This window comes from Elgaria multicarinata, chromosome 6 (assembly GCF_023053635.1).
Source record: "Elgaria multicarinata webbii isolate HBS135686 ecotype San Diego chromosome 6, rElgMul1.1.pri, whole genome shotgun sequence".
NCBI lineage: Eukaryota > Metazoa > Chordata > Lepidosauria > Squamata > Anguidae > Elgaria > Elgaria multicarinata.
The window spans coordinates 92,530,827-92,556,950 of NC_086176.1; the positions used below are offsets into that span (position 1 = coordinate 92,530,827).

The 26,124-nt window shown below is 42.1% G+C and overlaps 1 protein-coding gene across 1 annotated transcript in view; it reads left to right on the top strand.

The window, feature by feature from the left end:
- The window catches only part of ANKRD55 (ankyrin repeat domain 55), a 40,790-nt gene that overhangs the window by 8,413 nt on the left and 6,253 nt on the right, over positions 1-26,124 (top strand). Inside the window, exons 3-9 of the mRNA XM_063128659.1 lie at positions 1,916-2,046; positions 5,972-6,081; positions 12,054-12,114; positions 14,183-14,311; positions 17,688-17,872; positions 19,564-19,731; positions 24,306-24,973. Of these exons, the coding sequence (XP_062984729.1) occupies positions 1,916-2,046; positions 5,972-6,081; positions 12,054-12,114; positions 14,183-14,311; positions 17,688-17,872; positions 19,564-19,731; positions 24,306-24,973 (1,452 nt within the window). The remainder of the gene's footprint in view (positions 1-1,915; positions 2,047-5,971; positions 6,082-12,053; positions 12,115-14,182; positions 14,312-17,687; positions 17,873-19,563; positions 19,732-24,305; positions 24,974-26,124) is intronic.

The following is a 26,124-nucleotide window of genomic DNA, read 5'->3' on the forward strand; positions in this document are numbered from 1 at the left end:
CACTAGAGGACACCCGCATAAGTAGTCATGTTATTAATTATACACAGAATAAGAATTTCAGGATAAGGGTGCCCAAACTTGTCATAAAAACAAGAGCATAAATCCAATGTCACATTGGCGGACATCCACTAGCACGACAGGATTTTTCCCCCTATTTCCCCCTGCTGCTCTCTGCCCTGCCTGAAAACCTGCTCCAGGGGGTTTCCCAAGCCACCTGAGCAGGTTTGGAGGGCGTTGGAGGGGGCTGCAAGATGGAGAGGGAGCACCTCCATGCATGATTCTTTCTGTCTTACTCCCTCCCTAAAGCTTTCAACTGGCAGGCCCTTTCTGACAAGCTTGAGCAACAATGCAATCCATCGCTTCATTTTCTGAAATAACTGAGGGAATCTTGACCCATGAGGGCTGATCCACGTGGTTTTTCTGTACATTTAAATTTGCTGCTTGTATGTAAGGCTAGCCTTCCATTTCTGTGCCCTTCAGAATAGCTTGGTGTTTGTGAGAGAAGTGTGACACACGCACAGGAAGACAGAAACCCCAACGAAGTGAGAAGTATAGAACTCTGAAATGACTAATTCATGGCCACAAAATAGTTACGCCGTGAGTTTTGCAAGCATTTTTAAAGGCCTCGCCTAAAAAGAGAAAGTAATTAGGCCAGTCTTTTCCCACAGGCTTGCTTTTTTATTATTTGTCCATTGAATTCTGTTTTTCATGTTGTGGAGCACAAAATTGGCAGTCTACATACGCTCTATAAAATACCGTGAGAGGCATTATGAGTTGCAGGAAGACACAACTTATGGTCCTATATCAGCCTTCTCCAACGTGGTATCTTCCAGGTGAGCCTGGAGTTTTCCCTACTCTACCTGAGACACCAGGGATCAAACCTGGGACCTTCTGCATGCAAACGATGTGCTCTGCCACTGACCTACAGACCCTTCCCTCAGACCCTATCAACTGTCATCTTCCTCAGCTGGTAGATAGACATACATGGGTCTAGATGGACTCTTGGTCTAATCCAGCATGACACTTATTATGTTCTTCTGTTCTTAAGGTTTTATTGTGAGCTCACCATTCCTCACTCACTGTAGTTTGCTGGTGCTTTAGACAAAGTTGTTATCCTCCAGGGCCTCTCCTATGCTTTGATCAAGGAAAGTCTGGTATTTTGGTAAATGGTGGAATGAAACACTAGTGTAGTTATGCAATTCTACTATACCACACCACCACCTAGAGGTTATGTAGCAGAACATATAAAAAGGCAGAGAAGATGGGAGGAAAACCAAAACCATGGGTACAGGATCCGATCTTAATCCACCAAAGAATCCAAAAGCAGAAGCTATGATAAACTGGGGAGTTAAAAACCTTGTCTAAAAAAACTCTTTAAGGTGCTGCGAGACTCTTTTTTTCTTGTTATTCTTTTGCTGCAACAGACTGACATTGCTGCCCTTCTAGTTTTTGAGGTGTCTCTGGAATGGCTCTGCTTCAAGTGGGCAACTGTATGTGGGGCATACCTGAAAAGCTTTTGCAGAAACATAGGATAAATATATTTTAAATAATCTTGAAAAGAGGTTGTGTTATTTTACTACAGTTTCTAGTTTAGGCTTCAGATTGTTGTCTTCCTTTCCACTTCTCTCTTCCAAGGCTAACCACATGGCACAGAATACATCCCCAACATCATTTGGCTATTACAGATGTATAATATAGCTAATCCATATGAAATTTGAGAGTTGATTCTCTAGATGGAGAACAAGATGTCTATGAATACCAGCTCTGTTTTTCAAAGAGATTTTGATTTTTTAAAGAAAATTAGGTTCATTTAATTTTAACTTTTAAAAAAAGAGCATTCGATATATAGCAGCAGTGCATTCTTTGCACTAACCAAACGTTGAATGAACTAGTTTTTGCTTTCCTTCTTTCCAAGGCTGTACTCCTCTGATGCATGCCATCTCAGGACGCCAACTTGATACAGTGAAATTGCTGCTGAAAATGGGAGCCAATATCAACACTCAAGATGCCCGTGGGCGAACCAGTTTATCTCTGGCAACCTATCTGGTACAGTCAGTCAGACCATTTTATTGTTTTTGACTAAGAGCCATTACAACCAACATAATTTAATACAGCCTTCCTCAACCTGGGGCGCTCCAGATGTGTTGGACTGCATCTCCTAGAATGCCTTCTGGGAGTTGTAGTCCAACACATCTGGAGTGCCCCAGGTTGAGGAAGGCTGACTTAATACATCATGCAATGATAGAACATAAACATACATCAAGTTAATGAATCACCGGAAGACCAATCTGGTACAGAGCTTTCCTTCTTTTACACGTCAGTGGTGGAGTTTCCAGGGGCCTGCAGCCCACCAGTGGGCCCAAATGACCACCCATAGAGCAGCAGGGGCTGGGGGCAGCAGCAAATAGGACAAGCAGCATCAACACCTGGCCGGCATAAGCATGCTGGGGCCCATCTGAACTGACCTTGCTTGCCACAGCATCATTTCTCCATATATATTTTTGAAAAAAGTTATATAGTTATGGAGTGGCCGGTTGGGCATTTACATGATTCCCAATGCTCATTTTATTATTTTTTACTTTAAATGTATATTAGCCTTTTTAGGAGTTGCAATATTAAAAAAAAAACATTTATTGTGCTTTTTTAAAAAAAAAAAAAAAAGACAATGAATGAATGAACATTTAAATGGCTTGAATCCAATGGTGCCCCTTCACCAGTGGAATGGAACCATTGACAGAAGGGATTTCCTTTCCTCCAGATCTGCTCCAGAAGTGGAGGACTTAGAAATCCTGTTATGTGAGTGGACTTCTGCTTGGGTGATGAGGTATGTATATGACATACATCATCATGTCATGAATACATATACATAGGAAGGGTTTGAAGCTCAGCAGTAGAATATATGCTTTGAAATGACACCAAATTTCTAGGGATCCTGGGGAATCTGCAGAGAACTGGCGTTTCAGAGTCATGCAGATTCCATGGACTTGCAGACCATTTTTTGAAACTTTCCGCAATTGTATGCAACTTCGGTTGCACAAAAAACTATGAAAATGGGTTAAAATACGGTAACGTGAATGCCATTTTTAAAAAAAGCATATTTCACGACTTTCTGATCTCTCTTCTGCTTCTGCAATATGGTCTTTGTTTTTTTGCTCTGCTCATTGATTTTATTAGTGACCTAAGAGAAGTATGCACAATGATATTGACCAGTGAAAGTTCCATAAACTCTGAACGATGTTTTGTGTGTGTAATTTTCTGGAGGGGCGAAAATCCACATCTGTCAATGACCGGCCAACAGAGCGGATGACGCCTGACAATCTGCAAAACACAAACAGAGTGGATTATACAAGATCCTTCAAGATCCTTACATCTTTAGGCAGAGCACATGCTTGCATATAGAAGGTCCTATGTTCAAATCCCTAGTATCTCCCATTAAAAGGATTAAGTAACCATGTAAAAGACACCTGTGTAAGAACCTGGAGAGCTGCTTCCAATCTAGAGGTAGACAACCTGGTGTTCTCCAGATATTTTGGACCAAAATTCCCATAATCCCTCTCCATTGGCCATGATGGCTGGGACTGATGGGAGCTGTAGTTGAAAACATCTGGAGGGCACCAGGTTGCCTACCCCTTAATAACAGGCTTGAGTTTCATCACAGAAGAAAGATATACTGTAAATATACTTTAAAAAATAAACCAGGCTGGACAGTTTCCTGTTGGGTGCTTTAAAAATTATGTATAATTTTAGTTTACTTTTTAAAAGCAGACTTACCCAACAGGATAAAAATACACTGCACCTCTTGTATTAAGGTTACAGGGTAACATTAATCTTATACCTGTTTACAAAGGAGTAAGCCCCAATGAAATCAAAGAGATTTACCTCTGAATACACATGCATAAGCTTGGACTGTAAATCAACAAGCCTTATTTTAAGGTTGCATTCACATCCCAATTCTTAACACTTTATTTCCTGCACTTCGCATACTTTGTGTGTTGTAACTCTTTATATGCACATCCTCCTCTTGCAAATCTGGGCTTTTTTGTATGTGACCGTGATTTATTTTTTAATATACACTCCTCCAATGCTGCTAATTTTGCTGGAGTGTGCAAAAATCTCAAAAGTGGTCTTAAGACATCTCTATAGGATTACAAAATGACTGGGTGTGTATCAACTTGGGAGGGGTCAGTGGGAGGAGAGAATAGCAGAACTGAAAGGAGGTGTTTCATGGTGAAGTTTGTTGAATAAGTGGGTAGATGCACAATTCATATTAAAAAGTATGGAGAAACTGAATGTTACAGCAGCTTGACCCATGTGCTAAAATGCAGGTCCTGGTGAACTCCTATAAGGGCTGGCCCAAGAGATTTCACAGCAAATGGTGCACACATCTCAAGTCAAGTTGTATAGTACCCAAGGCAACCAAGTTATTGTGGTATCTGAGGCAAAAAAAATAACACAAGAAGAAAATGCTTCTCCCTGGCAGCAAAAATGCAATACTAATAAATTAAATAACTAACAATATGCTGTTTTTGGGTACTAATTCAAACCAAACACTGCAAGTGCAAGGAGCCAAACAAAAATGCACTGGACTAGTAACTGGCTTTTTATACAAAACCTGGTCCATTGCATCTTTATTGGTTCCTTCTGAAGTTTTGGCCTCCAACTCCCAGCATCCTAGACCATTGACTATGCTGGCTATAGCTGATCAGAGATGTAGGCCAAAACATTTGAAGGGCCACAAGTTGCCCAGCCCTGTTTTATAAGGCATTAGGCCTGTTCATACAACATGCTAAGCCACTGTGGATCACTCAAAAACACAACCCACAGTGGTTTAGTGTGTCATGTGGGGGGGAGAAACCCCTCTTCACAGTGGGCAGTTGACCCATGCCCACTGGCCATCTTCTGCAAAATGGTTATCAGGTATCCATGGTGGTTCCTGTGTTGTCTGGCAGGCATTATTTTCACTATTTTTGAGGTGGGAAGAATGGCAGCAACCACAGAGTCCTCTGGCAAGAGCGACTGCCACTTCCAGTGACACTCTTGCCACCACGGACATTTTCATAGGATCAAAGAATCATAGAATAGTAGAGTTGGAAGGGGCCTATAAAGCCATCGAGTCCAACCCCCTGCTCAATGCAGGAATTCACCTTAAAGCATCCCTGACAGATGGTTGTCCAGCTGCCTCTTGAATGCCTCTAGTGTGGGAGAGCCCACAGCCTCCCTAGATAATTGGTTCCATTGTCATACTGCTCTAACAGTCAGGAAGTTTTTCCTGATGTCCAGCCAGAATCGGGCTTCCTGTAACTTGAGCCCATTTTTCCATGTCCTGCATTCTGGGATGATGGAGAAGAGATCCTGGCCCTCGTCTGTGTGACAACCTTTCAAGTACTTGAAGAATGCTGTCATGTCTCTCCTCAGTCTTCTATGGTCTCTGGCCATTTCCCACCCCCCTCATTTTCTGACCAGAGTGGATGCTGACCACCCCTTCAGGGTATAGAGGCTGTTGGGATATGCGGTTAAGCTGCACGGAGGTAAGCAATCTAACCACAGAGGGGAGTAGGGGAACCACACAGTGAGGCTTGGTTCCTCTTCGAATGTCAGTCCCTCTTGTAGTGGTTAGCATCCCACTCCACCCCACATGGTTTCCTGCCCACCCCTCTGTGCATGTCTGAACAGGCCCATTGTCACATGCACAGTAGTAACCAATATTCCCAAATTTCAGCCGCTTACCATTTACTCCTTTTTTCTGTACACAAAAGATACCGGGGACAACAACAAAAATCCCCAGCAACCAACTGAATTTTGCATGTGAGGTGCTCTTGTGTCCCAGCCACTGTGCCGTTAGGGTTGGGGTAAAAAAAAGTCCAACAAAAATGGATGTAGTGGGACTGACTGAAGTGTCTTTTATATAACCCTCTTTAGTCAAGGATCTGTTTCCAAAAGCTTGGTGTTCCTCCTTTTAATCTACTTTCAGGGATGGCTTGAGGGCTGTGTCAGTCTGCTGAGAAATGGTGCCAAACAAAACATCCCAGATAAAAATGGGAGATTACCACTCCATGCTGCCACCGCTGATCCCAATGTCAGGTATGCTCCTTGAAATCTCTCACAGAAGATGAATTGTTTAACAGCTGTGTAATTTGCAGATTTTTCATTACTGTCCATAGCAGTTATAATGTTATCCCTCGTAGGCAGTGTGAATAGGTTAGAACTTCATTAGAATTTCAACCTCTGTGCGTGATTAGCCATGCTTTTCTGCTAGCTTGTGCAGTCCATGCTGTCAAGTGTGCCTAAAATTGCACATTTAGGTTTTCACAGCTGTGGAATCACTTGTTTTACTAGGAGAATGGAGCCATGGCTTCTAGCGCCAGTTCACAGCCATCAGTGAAAAGTCACCCTGAGGGCCATGGTTTGACGAAAAGGCAGGGTACAAATCATATCAGAGCCACACACACCACAGAGAAGAGTGTGACGGTGCTACTGACTTTGTGGCCAAGAGATGCTCACGTAGAGCCACCATTTGTACCAACGGATACCCCGATGTTAGGACTTCATGTACAGTTTCTGTGATGCGTGCAAGTGCAGTAGTAGACCACGTCGCTCATGTGTACAGCCCTCACACAGAAACAGTGTTTCATACAAATAGTTATTTCTTTTACAAATGCCTCTCCTCTTTCTCTGCCAGATGAACAATGATCAGCCATTAACATAAGCAGTCAGAAAGAGGGTCAAAAACAATTGAAGACTCAGATGTTGTTCTTTAAAAAACAACAAATTCACAGGGTCCCAATCCTGCCTTCCAGGTTTCCCTAAATGGTCACGTCCTCTTTCCCACAACCGCCTATCATTTGGTTATCTCCTTCCATAAACAAACTTCCACCCTAATGCTTTCTCCTTCCCTCCATAGCAGAGGAACACTTCAGCCAATTCTACACCAATCAGGATATAGTACTATGAAAGTGGCATGAAAGCGGAATATGGAGGCAGGATCTACACTACTGCTTTATAGTGGTATTGAAGCGCACTGACAACTGCTGGGGCCCATGACACATGTCATATACTGCTTTCATACTGCTTTCATGGTGTTATATCCTGCTTGGTGTAGATGTGTCATGGGCCCCAACAGTTGTCAGTGCACTTCAATACCACTAGCAGTATTGTAGACCCTGCCTCCATCACTGACCTTAAAGTGGCTATTCTGGAACAAAGGAAGTTCAAAGGAAGACTGCAATATGAAACCACTGAACTGCAACACATTAAGGGGCTCAATTCTATCCCCTGTGGCTTATTTCTTATTATACTACGACCTTGTTCAGAAAACACATTAAGCCATGGAGGTTAAGCGTTTTGAGCTAAACATTATGGTTCAGCATGCCGTGTGAACCCTTCCTATCCATGGTGGCTACATAACCATATTTTAAACATGCTCACTAACCTTTGCTGCAAAAGGGGCAGCAGCCTAACCGTGGCTTAGTGTGTTGTCTGACTAGGCCCTACATGTGTTAATAAGCTTATCAATTCCAGGGAAGTCTGTGTTATCCCCAGTAACTTTTTTTGTGAATGGCCACTATCAATAACATTAACGGTGAAGTACGAATTTGCCATTTGAACATCTTTGTTCAGCATGGACTGCTGCTGCACAGAACATTTAAAAAGTAGCATTAAGAAATTACTTGATATAATACCAATATTCATTTTACCAAGACTCTCACCAGAATTGTTGTTGCTCTTATCGGCTATGATTCTGTACACAGTTTCATGCAAGCAGCTCCTGTTGATTTCAGTGAGGTGTTTGCATGCCTAACTGCATGCAAAAACCAAAGCCAGTATCATTATTATTTAATTGCAATAATTATTTATGGTTTTCCTTGAAGCAGGCAAGAAGTGAGCATTAGTTGTTTCACTCTTGCAAATCACAGTTTGATTTAGTTACATGCATGCAAAAAAAAGAAAAGAAAAAAGTTTCCGAGGAAATGTTTTGAGCGTACTTGATGCTCTGGATATTAGAAGTGGGTCTTCTACCTCTGCCGAAAAGATGGTACATTGTTCTGCCACAAGTGTTTTATGCACCCGTTATGCTTCATATACCATGTGCATCCACTTCTCTCTAACCATCTTGTTGTCAGTTGCTTTGTTAATTTCCTGCCATCCTCATTCTTTATACATCATTTGAACAGTACACTCGGAAGGTTTCAAGGCAACCAAGAGGGCATTATCATTAAATAAAGCACCCATAGAAAAGGGGACTATGCTCATATTTGGAAAAGGAAGAGTAATTCATTTTAACAGCAACACAGAGGGATCCCTGCAAAATAAAATTTCAACAGTTCCCATGGAAACAGGCAGACCTTTGATCAGAACAGCAGCACGCCAGCTGCTCAGTCCCTTTTCATCTGTCCTATTAGCGCAAGTCAACAAAATTAGTTCTTCAGAATATGATCACTACAGAAGGCACTACTGAAGTGGCACAGATCTTCAGCTTTTGCGTTCGTTTTTCTCTTTATCATTGCTTAACCTGGCTGTTACAAAAATCACAAACCATGGTGCTAGACAGGAAATCAATGTGCAGCCACAAGAGACTTATAAGAAGAGCTGTGTACAACATTTTAAAGCTGCCCTTCATTCAATAGATAAACAAAGCTGCATGCATATTACAATCCTAAAAAGGCAATAATAAAAGAATTTTTAAAAGGCAATAAAGTACAGGTAAGCTAACAGACAAACAAGAAAGTTCTCAGCTGGCGCAGGAAGGATAACTGACTCACACTTCTACTGAGCATATGTTCCACAGTGAGGGTACCACAATAAAGATGGCTCTAATGCTGAATAGACAACCCAGTGTCCTCCAGATGTGGCCCCAGCCAGCATGGCCAATGTTCAGGGATTATGGTAGTTGGAGGGCATCAGGTTAATTTACCCTGATACAGAGCTGCCCAAGCACATTTCTTAAGATCTATTTTTGGAGTTCCCAGATATGTGTCAAATGCTTTGCTTAATCAGGAAGCCGGCCTGACTACATTAAAATGTATAGCCTGAATACACTCATTTTATTATTGGCTGTGCTGCTATACATCACCTACTCCTAATTCGCTGATTTCGCTGGTTTGGCGTGATTCATATATTTCCCCCAGGTCCAAAGTAATCCAGAAAAAATACTCAGTGTAGGCCTCTTTTCTCCGTATTTACTTTCTTTGGACTCAGGGCGAGCGAAATTAGCAATTAAGCAGTGATGCATGGACATCGACTTCCAGGAGCTACAACAAGCAGCATGCGGACCCTGCTCCACTCAGTCCATGGGAGTACCAGGCCCTCCTAGTGGTGGGACAGCACCTTACCTGTCCTGGCTAACTATTCCCAAATATAGGAGAGCCTTTACCCTGGCTCTCTAGGGTAATGGAGAGTAGATTTAATAAAACTCCACTTACAAAAAGATGTTGTCCCTGTAACAATATGGAAGTGGAGACTACCCTCCATGTATCATTTTACTGTAGATTCTATCAAGAAGCCAGAAATGATCTCTTATTCCCCATTATTCAGCGCTATCCAGGCCATCCTATAAAGGACTTGAATTCTATCCTGCTTCAAGGCTATAACAAAACAATTACCGAGCAGGTGGCAAAATTTCTTAATCTGGTTATCCAGATAAGACTAACAATGGGACCTTTTTTCTTTTAACCTAACTTTATGTGGTTTTAATTAAATGTGTATTTGTGGTTTTACTGTAAACTGTCTGTTTATATGTCTGATGGTCTGTTGACAATAACAATAAAGATTTGATTTACCCTGATACAGCAGGTACTGTGAGAAGAGCCTTCCCAGCAGATTTTAAAACATAGGCACGCTGATTCAGGGAGAGACACTCCTTTGAGTATTTCAGTCCCAAATTGTTTAGGGCTTTAAAAGTCAACCCAGCACTTGAATTGGGCCTGAAAGCAAAATGGCAAACAGCAAAGCTCCTTCAGAATCAGTGGAATATAGAGCTCCATCAAACCTAGTTTTTTTCCTGACATGCACCCAGGATTTTGACCTCTGATTCATTAGCGCAGCAATTAGCGCAGTCACGTTCACATGCGTGTGTTGTTGTGCTATTTCACCTCATTGCTAGTTCACTCTCCCACTCCACCCCGCCCCTTCTCCTTCCCCCTCCAGTTCATTGGTTCTTGTCATTGATGGACATTGTGATGGATATGGTCACATTCTCCCCTCACTCATTGGAGCTCCGTTCCATTTTTGGATAACCGCTTCATTATAGCCTATGGGAATTAACCAAAATACTTACAGCTCCCTCATTTTTAAAGATAAAGAGATGAAACTTATTATTATTATTTATTTATTTATTTATTTATATCACGCTTTTTCCCCAATGCTGGGCCTCAAGGCAGCATCACAAAATTTAAAACATATACATTAAAAACCTATAAATAGATATATTCAAAAGTTAAAAGTATATTAAACATATTCCAATATTAAAACATTTATACATTTAAAAAAGAGGTCCAGTTCATTCACCAAAGGCATACCAGAACAGAAAAGTCTTTGCCTGCTTCCTAAAGCACATCAGGGAGGGAGCCAGTCTAGCTTTACTGGGAAGAGAGTTCCAGAGTACTGGAGCAGCCACAGAGAAGGCCCTCTCCCACGTTCCCACCAGGCATGCCTGCGATGGTGGTGGGACTGAGAGAAGGGCTTCCCCTGAAGATCTTAAAACACAGACAGGCTTATAAGGGATCATGCAATCTTCCAGATAACCTTGACCTATATAGGGCTTTGTAGGTCATAACCAGCACTTTGAATTGTGCCTGGAAACAAACTGGAAGCCAGTGTTTTAACAGGGGAGTTGTATGCTCCCTGTAACCAGCCCCGGTCAACAATCTGGCTGCAGCTCTTTGAACCAGCTGAAGTTTCCGTACACTCTTTAAAGGCAGCCCCATGTAGAGCGTGTTACAGTAATCCAATCAGGATGTAACTAAGGCATGAGTCACCAATGCCAGGTCCAACATCTCTAGGAAACTATGGGTGGGTTCCCTCGTGGAAGGAGAGTAACACTCACAGAAGGACCTCTTTCATGTGCACAACTCTTCTTCCATTAACAAAATTCTTTCCATTCATAGAATACATTGGATCTCACCCTATGGTTTGAGGACACTCTGACACTGATCTTAAAGTGGCCATTCTGGAACAAAGGAACTTCAGAGGAAGATTGCAACTTTAAACCACTGCACTGCAATACATTAAGGGGATCAATTCTATCACCTATGGCTTATTTCTTATTACACTACATGTGTTGATACTTACCAATTCCAGGGTGTCTGCGTTATCACCAGGAACTGTGTTGTGAGTGGCCGTTGTCAATAACATAATGATTACTATCTGTACTTTCTCATTTCATTTCCCTCTGACCTCACAGCTTACAATCCTGCACCTGAAGAAGTGGACTGCAATCCACAAAAGCAAATGCCATTATAAATGTGTTAGTCTTTAAGGTGCTGCCCCTGTGGACATTGCAACCTAAATGAGTTTTAAGGAATACAAGAAATGCTTATAATAGAGATATGCTCCTTAAGTCACTGAATTGGGAAGCAGAGCTAAGATTCATGTGAATTTGATTATCCTGGTTGTTAACATCCTGATTCAAGGAAGAGATCACAAGAATTAAGATGTCTCTGTGGATTCTACAACAATAGGTGTTAAAAAGATAGGGCATGATCTAGGCAGTATCTATACTCCAGCTTTAAAACAATTTATAACGGTTTTGACAACTGTTGGAGCCCATGACACACACCATTTACAGTTTTCAAAGTGTTATATCCTGCTTGGTGTAGATCTGTAAGTTAGTTATATTTAAGATGAAACCCTATGCGTGTTTAGACAGAAAAATGTCCTCGAACTCCCAGCATTCCCTAGCCAGCTATGCTTGAGATTTATGATACTAAACACTTGATCAACTACCCCACAGAAATCAATGGGACGTAGAAGTGCTTAACATGACTGGACTGGGCCCGTGGTTTTGACGGAATTTTCTTTTGATTGTAACACCTTGAATACCACGTTGTTCTCCACAGGCTTTTATCTGTACTGCTGCAGCAGTCTGATCTGAGCGAAATTAACCACCAAGATAATGAGGTAAGCAAACAAATTCCCCTAAAATGTACCTACTGTTTAGACTAGAAAGATCCCCACAGACAAAGAAAACAAAAATGATCTCAGAGACAGAGGATGCTTCCAGACAGAGGGCTCCTTTTCCTACCAATGAGGAGGCATTGCACAACTGTTCCATCTTTTCTTCCTTAATGGGTTTTCTGTGGTAAAGAAAGATGAAGAAGTGGTGGCAAGGCACAGAAGGCTGCCATGACCATCTCTTTGAATTTGCCTACAGAACAGATGGTTGGCATTTGAGGGGGAGAACAGGAAGTGCAGTCAGTTTTAAAGGGTGGGGAGCGGGCATTCAAAAAGTGGCAGAAATACTACCCCACATAGCACATTTCCCCCACTATTACCGGGATGGAGAATGGGCCGTGAGCCAGCTTCTTCCACAGAACCTGCCCTTTCTTTCTCTAGCCTTGTGCCAGAAACCTCACTCTTATCTCTCATCAGATAAGACCTATGGTTTCCCTGCTGAGTGATGAAGAAAGACAGCCTTTCCTCACCACAGTGCAAGAAAACCCCAGTGATCGAAGAGGGGATTGAAAGGCCTTTAAATTTTTAATACAATTTATTTATTTTCTATAAATTTATTTTAAGAATTATAACATTATATTAAATACATTCACACATATACATTGCTTCAATTAGAATATTCTATCTATTGTTAATTGTATATTAATTAGTCCGTTCCTATACCAAACTAAAATCTACTATGCCAGAAATTCAATTAATTAATTGGAGGGCATCTTCTGTATTCAGTTCTAAACAAAATGTTAAGAATGGGTGCCAAGTTGCCACAAAATTATCTTCCGTTACTTCTACTCTAGCCATACGGAAACGACCCATTAGTTTATCCACCAGCGCAACCGACCATATTCTATAAAGAGATTTCCAGAGTAAATGTCCTTTTGCATCTTTCCAGACTCTAGCAATCACGGTTCTCTGTAAATACTCTGTAAATAGCTTTACATTTTTAAGGTATTTAAAGAGCAAGGTATATAAACTGGTCTTGATAGGGGAACATGTGGAAATGAGGGTTTGCATATTAAAAGCCTATTTCAGTAGCTGACTCCTGAGTAGACATGTGTAGAACTGAGCTGTGCTTTGCATACCTTAAAGCTGTTGCACTGGAACTTGCTTCTGAGTAGTCATGGGGCATGTCTGCATCAGGGGGGTGGAGGATCTTGCAATATGGTGATTGCGAGATCCTCCCCCTCAGTCTACACGTAGCACGCAATGTCCCGGGAGGACGGAGGATGTCACGGCCACCATTTTGGGGTTTTTTTTGGTTTTTAATTCAAGACAAGCGCAGGAGCGCTCCTTCTAAAAGGTAATTAAAAAAAAACTCGCACACATCCCCAATGGGCACAGAGCTCCTGAAGAGCTCCATGCCCTATGCCCAGTTCCCAGCTCCTTGCATTTACTTGCAAGGAGCCAGGAACAAACCGGGATGGCAGCCCACATGTCCCATGGTCTCGGGACGATCCCAAGACCATGGGAAAAGCTGGGATTAAAGCCATCCTGAATATCCCGGGGAAAGGAAGGGATGATCCCTCCCTGCCCCCGGAATCCCCTGTGCGTCATGTGAATGCACAGGGATGATCCCGGGGCAATCCCCGGGATATCACCAGGTCTAGCCATGGCCATGCATAGAACTGAGCTGTGCTTTGTAGGCTTCGTGGGAAAATGTCAGAATTGCTACAAATTACGTCTCGCCCCTACTCCTTTGCTTTTGCCCACCTACTCTGTCCTACTCTGTCCCCTGTGCCCTTAGCCCCTCTCACTGCTGGAACGCAGCTCATGAGACCCATTCCAAATTGGAATTCAGGCCCCTGGGCCAAATAAGGTACACCACCCTTGCCCTGGATAGGAAATACCTGCTTGGAAGTAAGCTAAAAAATACCTCTGATTGAAACCATTGCAAATTTTTCACTAAGCTACGGCCATGCCAGGACAGGGATTGTTTTTGCTTTGATTGCTTATTATAGCCAGGTCTTCGATTAACCATGCATACAACAGCTCTGATGACAAGGGTTGTGCTTTTCAGGGAATGACATCACTTCATTGGGCTGCATTCCACAATCGACCCCAGCATGCCCAGACACTGCTGCATAAAGGAGCTGATCCAACATTGGTGGACAAGGATTTTAAAACAGCTCTTCACTGGGCAGTTCAGGTATGGAACAGCTGTCAAGAACTTAATAGCTAATGTGTCTTTTCACTTGAGTGTTTTGGTTCCGCAGTGAGACGCCTTGAAAAGTTTTTTTTAATTAGTAGAGGTCTACTTAATGGGAGCGTGGGAAATGTATGATCCAAGCCACAGCAGGCTCTCAAATCTGGTTCCATCATCATTAATCCAGCTCCAATATACCACGTTAGCATTTATAGCTAATGGAATACAGGAGGGAAAGTGACAAGCAGGATTTAACCACAAGATAAGGACACAGTGTAAAGACAATTAATTATTATTGCTACTTTTTAAACTCACAGAATTGTGTCACTGTTTGTTTTGAATACTTCCACATCGGTTACGTTCATACACCCACAGTTAGCTACAAGATTCAAAGAAGTGATTCAGCTCTGTAAGAAATGCTTCAAACAAGGCTGCCTCAAAACAAGAGATGTGAAAGCTCTGGCTTGTGGTAGAAAGAGGAGAGGAAATTGAATGCTTCACTGACAGAAAGCAAATTGGCTGTGATCCAAAGAGCTATACGGTGCATGTCCAAGGGCTTAGGCCAGGTGGCACCAGCACATGGTATGATTGGGCAAATGCCAAGGTCCCACATGGTCCATCACACCTGGGGCCAACATCCACCATTTAATTTTTTTTCTTATAAATTAGGGCCCATCATTGAGAAGAGAAGCACCAACCTGGGGGCAGGGGGGTATAGCCACTGCCATCTCCAGTACCACCCCCAATGCCTCTGGGGCCTTCCCCCAATGTAATGTCCCTCTACGGTGCCATTTCAGAGTCTAAAGGCATACTAAGGAAATGAAGGTGGCAGCAGCAGCAGCAGCCATCTAACCCAATGCTTCTCTTCTCAGTACCAGGCTGTAGGATTACTGGGCAGCTGGAGCTGCTGCTTTTTCAGGGCTAACTGTCCTCCCTCTTCTGCACCTGCCTTCCATGTCTGCCGACACTACTAGAAGCAGAACTGGGCAAAACCATATTTTATTTAGTTAATTTTTTATATGCCATCTTTCAGGCCTCTACAGCCTTCTCAAGGCAGTTCACAAAACAAAACAAAAACATCATAAAACAAATTAAAAATAAAATGTAAATTCAGAATAAGAACAAACAATTCAATCAAAAAGCCTGTAGTTAAGATAGCATGGACAGTTTAATATTACAGATTAAAAGCATAGGCCAGCCTCAGATTAATCACAATTATAAATTACTAATTAAAAATATTGGGCAGCCTCATATTAATCAATTAAAAGCAGATGTAAGCAACCAGGTCTTTAGAGTGTGTATAATAGCAATTAGTAAGTGAGCAAGGTATACTTCCCATGTGTGGGAGATCCATAATGATAGGGCCACCATAGAAAAAAAAATAATAATAATAATAATAATAATAATAATAATAATAATAATAATAATAATATATTTCTTACCCACCTCTCCAACTGGATTGAGGCAGGGAACAACAGCAAGCATAAAATACATAAAATATTGATTAAAAGCATAGTATACACTGTTAAAAAAGCATCTTAAAAGCATACTAAAAGTATCCTAAAATTCTACTGGATAAGACTACAGGAAGAGATCAGACTTGATAGCTTTCTTGAATACTAAAAGACTGTCAAGGCTCTTTCTCTTGAGCTCACTCCATTACTCAAAGGATTGAATTACTCATTTCTTTTTTAAAAAAGGAGGGGAAATATCATAGTCTGTATTAAACTATATTTCAAACTGATTGGTTTTTTAAAAACAACAACAACCTGAAAACTATTTTAAATGTAACATGGCATTAAATTTATTTACATTAACTCATAACGATTTGGAGGCTGGTGGAAATGGGATATAGAATTTAAAAATTAAAAATAAATATTTAATTTTCATAATAAGGTACTTCACTCATTACCAGCCCATTCCAGTAAAGGGGCATATCTGCACAAAGCATGTGTGTGTGTGTGTGTGTGTGTGTGTGTGTATGTGTGTGTGTGTGTGTGTGTGTGTGTGTGTGTGTGTGAAGACCTTCCTCCTAGAACATCCTTCCCCACATGGAGCCCTCCAGATGTGTGGGACTGCAATTCCCATCATCCTGAGCCTGTGTGGCCATTGAAAGGCTGCCATATAAGCTGCCCACATGAACCCTTTTAAGCCCTATGCATACATTTCTCTTAAGCCTTAGGCATTCAGCCTCCCCAGATGAGGGCTAAAAGTGGAGAGAGGTCTAAAAGTAGTCAAGCCATGTCCCCAGGGCCAGCCCTAAGATAAATTGCACCTTGGGCAAGGAGTTCCTTTGGTGCCCTTCCCACCCCAGACAGCTTTGGTGCCCCCCCCCACCTCAGCCCTCACCTCAGCTTGGCACTTCCCTCAGCTTGGTGCCCAGGTGTCTGCCCAGCTCACCCACCCCTGCTTGCCTCCAGCATTCCTGGCTCCTCAGCCCCACCCCACATCCTGTGTTGAAAGGGAAGGTTCAAAGGGTCTTCTGCTGGGGTTCACATGAACATAATGGAAGTATCTGCATGATGAGAAACATTGATAAGGCAGGGTTCCTGACCACGTGGAATTCAAGTGAATTCAGGAAGCCTCCTCCTTCTGACCTTCCCTCTCAATGTGGAACAGGGTGGGCAAGAATGGGGTTGGGAATGTTGACCCCCAATCAGGGGTCACCATCTGCCCGGAAAGCATTATTAGATTGTAAGCCTATGCGGCAGGGTCTTGCTATTTTATTGTTTTACTCTGTACAGCACCATGTACATTGATGGTGCTATATAAATAAATAATAATAATAATAATAAAGCCTGCCCCGCTACTCCTGAGTGAGGATAGACAGTGGATGCACTGTACTCGCCTCACTCCAGGGGGAAAAGTCAGGGTAAGTCTTAAGTTGCAGCTTCACAGGAAAGCCCCACAATGGCTATGAGGTGGCTGCTGTGTCATATAACCAATGCAACGCCACTGCTCATCCACTGCAGGGCTTTCAGTCTGTCTAGGCAGCCCATTGGTTACACTATTTCCACTTCTCTGAAGGCCAAACTACACTTTACATTAATTAATTATGTAGCATGCAGCTGACCCCACTTTGTTCTTTATTATTGAATAATTGTATGGCCACAATCTGGATTAGAACCACCAGGGAACATCTTCCCCCTCAGCTGTTTGGTTCCCAAAATTACACACACACACAGCAAGAAACGCTGTCAGAAATGTGTATTTGGGGACATTCTATTTTCTCAGGTTTGAAGGAAGAAGGAAATGTCAAAGATGGTCTTCCCTGCTATGATTAATTGTTTCTTGAAGTGTACATTATTGTCAGAAAAGATAATGTCCTCTTACTGTTAAAGCTGATAAAGGCTTCTGTACACAAATTGATATTTTTTAGAGCGGAAACCGGATCCTCTGTTCTATCATCCTGAGCCACCATCAGGGCCCATCAATAATAAACTATGATGATGAGAACGGGAAGACTTGCATTCACATTGCCGCTGCTGCAGGATACAGTGACATTATCAGTGAACTGGCTAAAATCCCAGAATGCAACCTGCAGGCCCTTGATGTGGATGACAGGTGACCATGGAAACCGACTGAAAAGAGCTGCAGAGCTCTGGCTGGGGGCCTACAGTTAAAGGATGTTTGGCTGCTTTCTAATGAAATACAGCCTCTAATGAAATGATGCTCTCCATGGCTCCCTCTTGCTCAGCAACAACTCAGCAAGTGGGTCTCCTAACCTTTTATTGTTATAGTCTGCAAGGAGAAATCAAGTTTTATTCAGGAGGAGCTCTTAGAATTTTGTTTTCCTAATTGTTAATCTGGGTTTAATTCATGGCACAACTTATTAGGGGTGAGTCCTATGATTTATGAAGGGGCAGTAAAGAAGCAACTGTGTCAGCTGGGATTAAAGGGAGAGGTTTACAGGATAGAAGATTCATTTTCTACATTAGCTTTAGCAGCAGGAACTCTCATTTGAGAAATTAAGCTCTGTTGTAAATTGAACATAAAACCTACAATAGGCAAAGCTTAAAAAATCAAAACAAAACAAAAACCTTCTTGGGGGCTGTCTATATACAGTTTATTTGCACAGTGGCGCTGCACCAGTTATACGATGCAGCTGCCAACTTGCACCCACCACGGGGCTTTCTCCAGAAGCTCCGCACTTAAAAAGTCGGGGACTTACCCCAACTTTTTCCTTTGAAGCAAGGTCACCACAGTTCTTCCACCGTGTGACCTTGCTCTGACATCAAGCTGGGGGGTTCCTGGACAGATGGCAACTACTGATTGGTCACTAGAAACTGGGCAGAGGGCAGGGGGTGGGCTCAAGTACCTGTATGGCCGCCGGGAAACCCCACACACCCTCCTGCCGTGGGAATTTCACACCCCACAGCAGTGAAACAGCAGGGTTTTCTCTAAACTGGCAGCAAAGTAGCGCTGTGAAGGCAACTTCCAGGACACATTAAGATCTTTTTGTATTTTGGGAAGAAACATACCATTCACGGTAAAAAAAAATTGTGTACTCCCTGTTTTGTAAACTAAAAAAAAATTAAAGCTCAAACAGGCCCTGTGAATTGTCTCAGAACTCTGAAGCTAAGTAGTTTCAGATGTGGTGATTCCCCTGGCTGGGGGACCATTGAGTACCCTATGTAAAACTATGATTCAGGAATCATAATAAATTTGAACATCAAATTCACATCAGATTGGGAAATATGTGCACTGTGATGCAAAGCCTCAATTTCAGTACGAAGTCCCACTGGCAGATTGCACCAGAGTGTGAGATCTGCTAACGTAATCAAGGCAGTGCTACTGGAATTCAAGCTTCTGGCGATGGTTTATGTTCTAATTCAACACTTCTGAATTAGAGTCAGAGGAACAATCAGGTGGGACCTCTCAGGGAAGTGACAAGAACACTGATTAGCTTTCACCAGCTACAATAAATCTTACGAAAAGATGCTTTATAAGAAGTAATGAGCTGCAATTTTCCCACTTCCCTCTGACATGTCATTCCATTCAAGTAAATACTTGCCATGCCCCAAATCTGACCTCCCAGGGGCTTCACCAGCTTGACTTAGTGGCCCTGTTCAGACAACATGCTAAACCATGCTGCTTAACCACAAAATGGTTAATGGAATGCATGCATTCCATTAACTATTTTGTGGTTAAGCAGCATGATTTAGCATGTTGTCTGAACAGGGCCATTGTCTAACTTTTTACTCTGAATTTAAATAGCACAAGGTAATAACATAGATATCTTTTCTGCTCTCTAGGACACCTTTGCACTGGGCTGCTGCAGCAGGAAAAGCTGACTGTGTAAAGGCCTTGCTACACCTGGGGGTAGATAGCAGCCCAAGGGACATCAGCGAGAACACCCCCCTGACCTATGCTATGTACTGTGGGCACACTGCATGTGTCAAACTACTCTCCCAAGAGAACAGGTAAAAGTTTTCCTTTTTGACTTACCTGTCAAGCAAGACCACCAAAAATGGCCCCGCTGAGTAAGAACAGTTTGAACCTGAGCAGTTGTCTCGTATTCTGCTTTTCACTGAGGGCCTTTTCAAACAGTTGCTTCTTTCCATGTAATAATCACACACCATTACACTGAGTGTTTTCCCAGTTTCTGGTTTTGAGTTCAAACTAGTCATTTCTGTGAGGTAGGATTTTTTACTCTGAAGACCACCCAACCCAATAAGTTGTATGAATATTCTCAATTTTAAGAATCTGGTTTGATGTCACTATTTCTTTTGACTGCTGATTCTCTAGTGCCATATCCGTATCATGTGTTCCACATCATGCAAACACATATAGCAGGTTCCCCCACCCTTACAGACATGTCCGCCGAATGCACAGACAGTAGGGCTAAGGCTGGTGGGATGGGATGGATGGGGCCAGAAGTATAGCCCTGTTCTCTTTATGCAATGGTAAATCACATCAGCAGGAAAACACCTGAGTAGAGTTCAGGAGTGTGGGGGAAATCATCAAAAGGGAAGGTGTTTTTCAGTAGTGCCAAAGCTGTTTGCAAATTAAAAACCCAAAAAAGAAAAGAAAAGAAAAAACACTTCACGGTCCAGCTCTAGTTATTACTCATTTGCACATGAGATCCAGATGTCATTTGCCCAAGCGGCACTTTTATTACATGAATGTTGCATTTCCCTGGAACTCAAAGTGCATTATTCTGAGTCTGTGAAATTGGTTTCCCACTCCCTAACCTCAGATAGTGCATCAGTCATAATAATAAAGTTTAATGTGATTGCATGAATATCGAAAGCTTTTATTTGCTAGGACCTGTGGGAACATTTGTGAAGATCCAAAAAAAACCTTGTCATTTATACCGGTGTTATTTTTGAGGACTATTTTCACATGATATTATTAGGTTTTTAGGACCGAACTATGAGTAAGGAGCTGGATCAGGACTGTGACATGGGGAGGAAGACTTTAAGGACCCCATTCACACATGCAAGGAGGGATGGTGGTTAGGGGGACTACAGAGAGGAGACAGCAGAACCACATAGTTCCGCTATCCACCCTCCTCCGAAGTTAGGGCACATGCCACCATGCAGTTTACTGTGCATCCCAACCTCCTCCACATCGCGAACAGGCTCTCTGGGGCTTTTCTGTTCAAATAATATCCAAAAAATGGCTGTGCAACCATAGAGAAAGTCTGTGATGGCAAGAGTGTCACTGGAAGAACATGGCCTAGAAACTTCCTGGAACCCATTCTAACCGCCTGGGAGTTTGCCACATGTCACCGTAAGCCATCCCAGAGCATCTTAACCCTATTGCAGTGGAATGGTTACTTTGGATGGTTCCTTAACCATTGTGGTAGCATTTTTCATCCATGCACACGACACACTAAGCCTTAACTTCCGTGGCTTAGCATGATCTGAACAGGCCCTTTGCTCCCACCTCAGGAGGAAAGCTCCCATTGGCACATCTAATTTGGGCTTTAGGTGCAGGGATGCAGAACCACAGGCCCAGGTGCCAAATCTGGCCCAGCTGGGGTTTTAATCCAGCCCCTGAAGTATCTCCAGATTATCATGTCCCATCTCCTAGGCCCCATTCTATTTCCCCAACTGCCAATTATTTGGTGGTTTCACAGCTTTTGCTGAAGTATCTCCCCTAAGGCATAGTTCCTGGCAGTAAAAGCTTTATGGTAAATATACTGTTATTTTGGCCTCACCCATTTTGTCTTCAGGCCCACCCACCACGGGAATGTGACCCCCAAGTACTTCTCCAAAATGGAATTTCATCCCAAGGTAGGTTTAACAGCCCTACCTTAGAGACTAATGGCTTCTTTAAATGAGCGATTTATACCACACTCGTGCCTGGCCACTCACAGAGGTTTGCGGGTCATTTTGACGACATTGTGAGCCTCCTGCATGTCTCCCGCTCCTTTCCCCTGTTCTTCCGTTTTTAAAAAAACCTTGGAGATCCTGATTTGTCTGAAATATCTTGGATTTTTCTGCCATGTGCAGCCAAAGTTGCACTACAAAACACCCACTAGATGAGCTGTCCCATTCAAGTATGAGAGCAGGGAAGTTTTCAATTACAGACCACGTGGTCGCCCCTCTCCTCCCATGTAATTCTGCTCATTACAATAGCAGAAGAGAAGCAGGAAGCAAAGCCCTGGTAAGAAAACATGATTTCCCTTTTATCTAAAGAAGCACTAAACATGTCCCAATGTAACACCAAAGTTTAGAAGCACTCATAGGGGACTCTAAAAAAATAAAAAATAAAAGTAAGTAGTGATCACAAATGGTGCTTCTTTTCATCCACAAAAATGCCACACTGGGCCTTTTCAGAAACACGCTAAACCATGGTTAGGCCACTAACGCTTTTTCAGCAAATGTTTAAACTATGGTTATGTAGCCACCATGGCTAGGAATGGTTCCCACAACATGCTAAGCCATACAGTTTAGCTCAAAATGCTTAACCACTGTAGTTTAGTGTGTTGTCTGGACATGGTCAGTGTGGCAAACCTTAATATATTTGTATTTGCACTCCTCTCTGGTATCAGTTGGGTTTTGTGTGTTTTTTAAATAAACAGTAATAATCTCTCTGCTTTGCAAGGAGGTCTGAAGTAAAAAGGAAAAGAGGGCAGCTCACAGACAGCCGGAGAAGCAAAAAGAGAGAGATAAACCTTGACCAGGGCCAGATCTACACCAAGCAGGATATGAGACTTTGAAAATGGTTTGTAACTGTATATGGAGTGTTCCTGGGCCCCAACAGTTGTCACTACTGTTATAAAGCATTTTAAAGCAGTAGTGTAGATCCTGCCCAGGGCAGGATCTACACTACTGCTTTTAACGGTTTATAATGGTTATGACAACTGTTCAGGCCCAGGACACATTACATATACTGTTTTCATAACATTTTTAAAGTGTTATATCCTGCTTGGTGTAGAGCGGGCCCTGGTAGCTGAAGGAGAATTGATCATATACGGCCCAGTATTTTTCAGCACCTCAGGGTGACAGTTACCAACTCTTCTCTTACCAAAGGCACTTCCTCAGAGTTCTAATTCTTACCCAGTACTCATGGTTGTCACCTCTGAAGAAAATATTTTGTCAAAACACATTAGGCAGAGTATTTGAACCAGTAATTTCTTTTGTCGGCATTGCTCTGTGGTTTCTCTCTCTTTTTTGTTTCTCAATTCCACCATAAGCAAGGCTGCCTTCCTCTCCTCCTTTGTGAGGAGCATACTGCATGTTATTTTAAAGATGTATCAGGTATGTCTCTCTTTTTTTACTCTAAAGTAAGTGCAGGATCAGGAAGCGGATAAGGAGCTTTAATCCTCCCCACACCCCGCACCCCACACTGCAACCACAATCTGGATTAAGCAGCCTGCAGTTTATATTGCCAAAACCTGATCCATGCAGTTCATAGTGTGAACTGCTCTAGATCAAGGTTTGTCAATTGTTCATTCAACAGTTGATCTTTGCTCATTGTTGAGTGCATGTTCTAAATTAGGTTGACAGTGAACATAACGTAGGTTAAGATTCATTTTGCTTAATCCTAAATCAGCCACGTAGCAAATTGAAAGGGTCTTGGACTACATGCAGATTATAGAATTTTTCAGATATCCAAAAGTAGTTTGATACTTCAGTCTTTGATAGAGCCATTCTTTCTTCTGTCCTACTATGGTATTTGATCAAACAGATTTAGCAGGGTTAGTAGCACTTCGAGAACCTGTAAAACCTGTTTAACCAGAGTCCAAATGGCACAGAAAAAGTTATGTGTACCCTTGAGCTCTATCAGTTGTAGTGCTTTAGAGTTGATTCTGTAGTGATGTGATCGTCCATTTGTTCTAGCCATATTCACTTGCCAAAATAATGAGTTCATACTTTTAAAACTTTAGATCATCATGCACTGAATTTGTTCTGGGTGCAAGATGCAGCAGTAACACGACTGCTCTACTAAATGCTAATACACTTTGAATTGTCTGCATTTTTGTGCAACGTTGGGTATAAATTTAGATGAATAGTCATCTATGAAAACAGAAATTTATCATAGCTTTTCCCCAGTCCTCTGAATATTAAATTTCTCTACCTTTCCCCTCCCTCTAGTTGATGATTAGCACTATTTCCTGTGCTGCAGAGTGGAAATACTTAAAGCACTTTTCTGATAAAAGTGCAACAAACTACACTTCTTGTAAATTAAAAAAAGGTACTAGAAGTTGATTATTTAGAGAACAATCTTTTCAAGCTGTTGCTGCAACTGTATACAACTAATTATATTGACTGATTCCTTAGGAAAACAAAGATAAAACTGTAATTTCCTCCAACTAAGGGTGCTATGTTGCTTGCCAGTTGAAACCCTATTATAATCCTCTATCAGCTGTGCAAAATTGTCTGAATGTAGCTGGTTCTGTATCATTACCAAGTTTTTGAGCTTTTACCATTACCTGTGTAAGATGTTGTATTTGTTAAGACCCATGTTTCTTTAAAAATAGAGGTTCTGAAGTATTGCATTTTTCTTCTCTCACCTGCTCGTATCTTTTTTTAATTCCTAAAAGACCTGAGTTCATTCATCAAGTCCCCTCCCAGAACAATAAATTCCTGAAGAAGGAAGGTAGATTTAGTATGCTTAACCAAATCTTCTTCTGCAAAAAAAAGAGGGAGGAGGATTGGAAGGCAAACTCAAAAGACAGAAGTAGAGATCGATCTCAGAGGGAAGAGACATCAGAAGTAGATGAGATCATCACAACATTTGACTGTATTATGGATGCCAGCTGCAAAGGCTCATATGAAGAGTGTGGCCCAGCTATTGACTTTCAAAGAAGAAGCACGGATACCAAGAAGTACCTCATCTCAGACAATAACACACCAGACTGCAACGGCCTTCCGCCAATAAGAACGCAAAGTCTCCCACCCATTACTGTGGGTCATTCTTTTTTAACGACTTCTCACACTGCCACCTCTGGCCTGAGTTTGGGTACTGATATCCACCATCTTGCACACTGGTCTCAAAAAAGCAGAAGTGAACATGATTTGTCAGATCAAAGGAGCAGCCGGCAAATTTTGGGTAACCCTTGGAAAGTTGACACTAACCAAATACTGACCTGTAAAGTCTGGAGGACAATGCCTTCTGATAATAAACTGATAGACGGATTGTTCCCGGACAGATCCAGTCATGTATTATTGTGTCCTCCCCATCTTCCACACCTGCCTAATTATCCATCAGGTAATTTTTTCCACTCTTTACTTATTGGGTGTGATCCAGAGAAGGGCCATGCATGCTTTAAAATAATTGCATGCAGTGCTGCTCGGTCTGTGGAACCTTGTTCATATGTATATATTTGGTACCAAACGTCATTGTTTTAGATGCCAAACTCTGAGCATCATCAGACGAGGGGTGGGGGTGGAATTGCATTTTCCTACCATCACTTTGACCGCCTGCTGCTGTCCCACAATAGCGACAAACAGCTTCCTCTTTCTTCACACCGGGAAGAAAGAGGAAGCAAGCCACGACCACGTGGCCCATTCAGTGGGTATTTTTATCGTGCTACTTCTCCTGCACACAGCAGAAAATGGTGGCAAGTTTTGCTATAGCCCCCAAAATCAAATCTTTTCTGTCTTATTTAGTGACCAGAAGGAGCGGAAAACAAGCGGGAGGCAGGTGGCATCATCAAAATAACCTGCAAAAAGCAGGAGTGTCCAGTAAAAAGCATGCAATAAAATGCTGCTCTGATGATGCTCTATAACTGTTTTGTTTATCCAGGCTTTTAAAAGTCTCTGTTGTGATTTCAATTTTACTGCTGTTGGATATGGATAGATAGATAAATCTGTGGGAGATGAGTTTGAATATTTATCTTTCTTTTAAGAAAATTATCTACCCCACTATTGTCAACATTGACTGGAAGTGGCTCTCTCAGTTTCCCTGAAATTTTTTGAACTAACCTGTTGCTTTTAACAGAAAATGGCAAGGAGTGAACCTGGAACCTGACGTATGCAATGCTTGGTCACTAAGCTATGGTCCCTTCCCTATCCTGCCTTTCAGTTTCTGATCCTCAAGATGCCTCTTACTAGTTAAAATAACATTCATTAAACAAAAAAACTATTGTATGCAAAACAAAATTAAGGCTATACAGCTTTCAACAAGGCACCAAAAAGCAGGGAAATTGTGAGCTAAGCCTTAACACTACATCCTCCCTAGGGAGACAGAAGGCGCAAGTGAAATTCTCATTCTCCTAAAGCAGATAAACCATGAGGACAGGATGGAGAATATGATATGCAGAGGTGAGTGTGGGGTTGTGGAAAGCTAATACGAAAGGATTTGAATTTGCACACCCCTCTCCTTCATCAGCAATACCGCCCCTTGAAAACAAGCTCACA